Source organism: Cervus canadensis, chromosome 5 (assembly GCF_019320065.1).
Source record: "Cervus canadensis isolate Bull #8, Minnesota chromosome 5, ASM1932006v1, whole genome shotgun sequence".
NCBI classification, from domain to species: domain Eukaryota; kingdom Metazoa; phylum Chordata; class Mammalia; order Artiodactyla; family Cervidae; genus Cervus; species Cervus canadensis.
The window spans coordinates 100,717,891-100,723,313 of NC_057390.1; the positions used below are offsets into that span (position 1 = coordinate 100,717,891).

The following is a 5,423-nucleotide window of genomic DNA, read 5'->3' on the forward strand; positions in this document are numbered from 1 at the left end:
CCCCGGACCCCCACGCCCATCAGACAGAGACACACACCACGGGGACCCAAGACAGCGGCAGGTCCTCTGGTCCTTCCTGCAAGGCTTCCACCTCCCCGGCCTCCCCCCTCACCCCCCGAGGGACCCCACAGACAGGCCAAGCCACCAGGGAGGCTGAAGCTTTTCATTTGAAGCCAGGAGAGGGGAGGGAGGACTGGGGGAGAAGGGGGGCGGGGAGCAGGGGGTGGGGAGGGAGGGCTGGGGGAGAAGGGGGCGGGGAGCAGGGGGGTGAGGAGGGAGGGCTGGGGGAGAACGGGGGCGGGTCTTGATGGCGCTGCCCGGGGGCTGCCGTGGAGCCTCAGTGCCCCCTGCCCTGGAAAGGAGGGGAGAGGTCATGAAGGAAGGGGGCAGACGGGGCTCTCCCTGCCCCCAGGGCTGCAGCATGGGGGCCGGAATGCACCTTCCCAGGGGCACAGCTGGGCGGGCACAGACGTTCCGAGTTACACAACAGTCAGCCCTGAGCGCAGAGGGCGCCTGAGGTGCGGAGTGAAGCCCAGGAACAGACCCTGCAGGGTGGGGCCGGCCGGGGGGGCCCTCAGAGCAGAGACGCCTCCTCCCGGCCACGCGGGGTCCCCCCTGCCTGCCCTGACGGGCCCGGTGGACCCGGATGCCCCACTGAACCGGGACCCTCAACAGCTTCAAGGACCACTCACCCTAGTCACTTGCAGGCTCGCAGCTTTCTGTAGAGACCAAGCCAAGCCCAGGAGTGAGCAGACGCCCCGCACAGCGGCCCAGACCCCTCACCGCCCGAGCAGGGACGTGGGTCACGGAGACCCAGAGAGGGACTCCCGGGCTCCCTGTGACCCGTCACAGCGCTGACGTCTCCCCACCGAGGGGCTGGGGAGGGGCAGGAGTGGCCGGGGGCCGGAGAGGGGCAGGAGAGGATGGAGGGAGGGACCCGGGATGTGAAGAGGACGCAGAGAGGACCCAGGGCTGACGCGGGCTGGCCCCTCACCCATCTGCTCAGGTGTGATGACGTCCTCCGGGGAAAAGCCCTTGCGCTGTGCGAATTTCTTAAAGGCCTCCAGGGCCTCTGGGCTCACGTCGGGATTTCTACCTACAGGCCAGGTGCCTGGTGAGTCAGGCCTCGGGGGGCACCCGGGAGCAGGGTACCTCCCAGCACCCGGGGAGGGCACAGGGCTGGAGGGGTCCATCTGGGGTGGGCGCCGAGCAGGTGTGGAGGAGACGGGCCCCTCCCAGCCAACAGGTCCCGGGGAAGGAGCGGGGGAGGCCCCAGGGAACACCGGAGTCCCTGGAGTCTCTGGGGGGACTCGGGCTGGATCCCAGAGCCCCCTGCAGGGTCAGGCCCCTGACCTGGTAGGGCTCCCCTCCCAGAGGAACTGCGCTGCCCTCTGACCAGAGAAGCCTGGCCTTTGTCCCCCGTGAGGGTCCCTGCCCCAAGAATTCCTCCATCTGCACCTCCTGCCTCCCCGACACTGACCCGGCCCTGGCCCGAGACCCCAGGAAGCGGGACTTGGAATGTGCCTCCAGAGCAGTCTGTCGGGTCAGAGGGCGCTGCCTGCAGAGGCCCCTGGGCACACCAGAGCCAGCGCGGGCCTGTGCCTGTCTCGGGCCCTCAAGCGCTCCCCCTTCGGAGGTGCCAAAGCCCTGGGCAGAGAAGGGCTGTTGCTGGGCAGACAGGGCCCCTGGAGCAGAGACAGGGCCAGGCCGGGGTCGGGGGGGGACTCACTCAAGAGCTTGGCTCCTCTGAACATTCCCCCTTCGAACGGCCCTTCGCAGTAAAACAGGAGGTGGTCCTTCGCGGGCAACTCCTCCACGTCCACATGGGTCTTGCCCCTCGCTGCGGAGGACCAAGGACAGGAGCGAGTCCTGGGGCCCGGCTTGGGGCCGGCCGGGGGCCCCCGATTGCCACGCCCCCCGCCCCAGATCTAGTCACCTGTCCCCTGGGGCCCGCGCCTGCCCTGAGTCCCAGCAGGGGGCGCCCCACTCTGACGGCCCCCTCCGGCCACAGGTCCGGGCCTGGGGCTCCGGCTCTGGGGGCCACCCCACCACACTCACAGGCAGTGTACGTGCCGGACACGTTGGTCTTCTCCAGGACGACGTCCACGTCGTAGCAGAACCCCCGGTCCCTGGAAGACACAGTCCCTGCTCAGGGGCCTGAGGTCCCCTCCACCCTGGGGACGCTCGGGGCCCCACCCCGACCGTGGAGCAGTGCAGGGGACCCCAACTCCAGGTGGAGCCTTCTGCTACTCCGCCCGCGTCCCAGCAGAGCCCTGGCCCCTGATCCTGCAGAGTTCAGCGGGCGTCCAGCCTCTCCCCGCGCCTGCAGGATGGTGGGAGGACCAGCAGGGCCTGATGAAGGGCCTCGGGCCGGGAAAGCAGGGCCCGCGTGCGTCCAGGAGCTGCCCACTCACCTGTGTGTCATGGAGGCCCACACGTGGGTGTCGCTCAGGACGGAGAACGTGATGGGGAACACCCTGTCCCCTGTGAGGCCCTTGTTCTCCACGAAGGCCGTGATGAACCACTTCCCCGAAACCTGAAACACGTGTGGACCTGGCGGCCGCCTCTCCTCCGCCTCACCAGCCACGCTGCCCACAGCCAGCTCCCTCGACCCCAACGCCCCCTGGAGCCCCTCGGACGCCCCCAGGCTGCTCCCCTGGCACATCTGCAGCCCCTCCTTCTAGCTCCTTCCTGGGGCACCGCGGGGGGCTGAGCGCAGGGGCGGAGGCCCCGTTGGCCCCCAGTCTCCCAGCCCCGGCGGTCACTGTCTGTGGGGAGGGTCAGGGCCGAGCCCTAAACCGTATCTCCCTTCTGACCCCGAGACACTGGCGTCCGTGGACAGGGAGGGCTCAGCCTGGGACCCCCGCCCCCCACCGTCCCCCGGAGCCTCACATCCGGCCCCTGGAAGGACAGGCTGTCCCGGGCCTGCAGGGCCGAGGTCAGGCCGAGGGCGAGGGTCAGCATCAGGGTCAGCGTCCTCATCCTGGGGCTCTGGGCTCACGCCGCCGGCAGGTCCTCTCGCTGAGGTTCCGAGAGGCTCTGCAGGCCCTCCTTCAGCCGCCTCTTATTCCCCCTGGCCCAGGGTCCCGGGGCACTTGGCACAGACCCCCGCGCTCTGTGGCCAGCTGGCAAGGGAACCTATCATTTCCACCCACGGCTCATTAAGCCTTCGGGCCGGGCCACAGGGCCCCACGCGGTCTGTGGGGGGCGGAGGGCCGCCCTGCAGGTGGGGCGACGGGAGGGGGCCTCCGGCCTCGCCCTCAGCCTGCTCCCCTCTCCGAGCGCACCTTCCCCCTCCTGCAGGGTCTGCCGTGAGCAGGAGGTCTGAGCCGCAGGAGAACAGGGCGGGTGAGGAAGGCGGTGGGGGGCGTCCAGCTCAGTCCTGGCCTCTCTGCCCTGACGGCCGGTTGTCCCTACAGCCCCTGGCCTGTGACCTTCTGCCCTCTTTGAGGATTCAGGGCTCAGCTTCATCACGGCATCCTTGGGGAGCCCTCCCAGGTACACCCCAACTGTGTCACACTCCCCATGGATTGTCTGTGAAGAACAGGTTTCATGTCCTGGGCCCCCAGACTGGGGAGGCTGGGAACGGTAGAAATGTATCCCCTCCCAGTGCTGAGGCCTGAAGTCTGAGATCCGGGTGCCCGTAGGGCCGGCCCCCTGCAGTCTCCGGGGGGCAGGGTGGTCCTTCCTGCCTCCTGCAGCCCCCGGCGGCCCCTGGCTTGTGGCCACACCCCCGACCGTCCACTCTGTCTTCTCACGCCTCCTCCTATGTGTCTGTCTGGACACCAGCCCTGGGCTGCAGGGCGATCTCACTTCACCATCGATAACTCAGTCCCACCTCCCAGGCCCGGATGGGGCGTTTGGGGGCCACCCGGCCCACTGCCCTGGAGCTCCCACCTGAATGGCCCCACCGGCATCTGTCCACCCGTCTGTGCCCTGGGTGGTGCCCGCTTCTTCGCACTGCACGTCCAGGGTACAGAGGGACCCCCGCCCTCAGAGGGGCCACCCGGCCTCCGGGGGAGCTCAGGCCTCCCGCGTGGCGGCCCCTCGCCCTGTCTGACCGCCCTCTGCGGTGTCCAGCTGTCCGCATTTCACAACAGCCAGATCAGGAACACAGAGCACTGGGCCAGCGCCGGGGCCCCCTTCTCTTCCCGGGGACGGAGGAGGTGCTGGTCTTGGCGTGCCTTCCTGGGACTCGGGGCTGACCCGAGAAGGCGGCCAGGGCCACAGGTGGACCCTAGGGCCCCACAAAGGCGTGTTTGTGCCCGTACAGGGCAGGGTGTGCCCCCTCCGGCCACCATGCACTCGCATGACCCTACACCCTGGGGACAGAACCGAACATTCAGCTGGACCCAGTAATTACCGCGATTACCATCCAAGGTGCCACTGAGCACAGGCCTGCCCTCCCAGGCTGGTCAGGGGGCAGGCCCAGTGCCCTTTCAGGAGACGAGGAGGCAGGTCCGGCCACAGGGAGAGGCTCCTGTGTTCCTGGTCTGTGTGACCCTTTCCCGGAGCCTGGCAGGACGGTGCCCCCTGCCACGTCTTGGAGAGACAGGGTGTCACCTGGACCCAGAACACCCTGGCTTCTGCAGAGGCCCCTCAGCCCGGCCCACTGTCAGAAGGGGACAGTCGGGCACCGGGCGCCCAAGAGGCAGTGTTGGTCCACGGCCCAGCTGAGGTTCGCTGGGAAATGGGCAGAAGCTGGCAGCCAAGCAGGCTCTGAGCAGCCAGCCCGAGGCAGATAAGAAGTCATTTAGCCCGTGTTTATAGACGCAGGTCCGTGTGAGTGATGGTCAGGCAGGCTCGTACGTCAGCAGGAGGCCCACAGGTTCTCTGGGCAAAGGTGTACCGGCAATTCTGGGAGAAAGGATGACCTTCTCGACAGCCTGTGCTGGAGCGGCTGACACCGACCCGCACGTGGGGCAGCTCCGCATCCGCCACGCCTCAGCCTCCCTTTCCGAATTATCTCTGCCTTCATCACAGCCTAATCTGGCGGAAGCAGACAGACAAAGAAGTCAGTAAGTGAACCTGTAATCAGATGAGGCCGCTACCCAACCCACACTCGGCTGCTCAAAAGGCCGATACTCGAGCGCCAAGAGCTGGTGGAGAAGGAAAAGCTGCTTCACTCAGGAGGCCGGCAGCCCGGGGGGACGGCGGGCCGGGGCCCCAGACCGTCCCGAGCTGCTGGTTAGGAGACTGGCTTCAAAGGCCGCGTGGGGAGGGGGCCTCAAAGGTGTGAGCAGCTTGTGCTCAAAGCTCCGGGTGGCTGTGAGCATCACCAGCCTGCTGGTTTCAGGGGGTCTGGGGTCTCTGTGCCGTGGTCAGCAGTTTTCACCTGGCGGGGTCCGCTTTCTGTAAAAACACCTTTAAAGCGTGTGTCGGGCCTAAACTGTCAGCAGCTTCCTGTCCCAACGGTTGTTCTT

The 5,423-nt window shown here is 67.7% G+C and overlaps 1 protein-coding gene across 1 annotated transcript; it reads right to left on the bottom strand.

Moving 5' to 3' along the window:
• Positions 1–253: 253 nt before the first annotated feature.
• Positions 254–2,982, bottom strand: LOC122442543 (vomeronasal secretory protein 1-like). Its single transcript, XM_043470395.1, has 8 exons — positions 2,875–2,982; positions 2,619–2,768; positions 2,415–2,536; positions 2,059–2,129; positions 1,730–1,840; positions 995–1,096; positions 693–719; positions 254–352 (listed from the first exon to the last, which is right to left on the bottom strand). The coding sequence occupies exons 1-7, from the start codon at positions 2,980–2,982 to the stop codon at positions 694–696; spliced, it is 690 nt and encodes a 229-aa protein (XP_043326330.1). The 3' UTR covers positions 254–352; position 693.
• Positions 2,983–5,423: the final 2,441 nt, after the last annotated feature.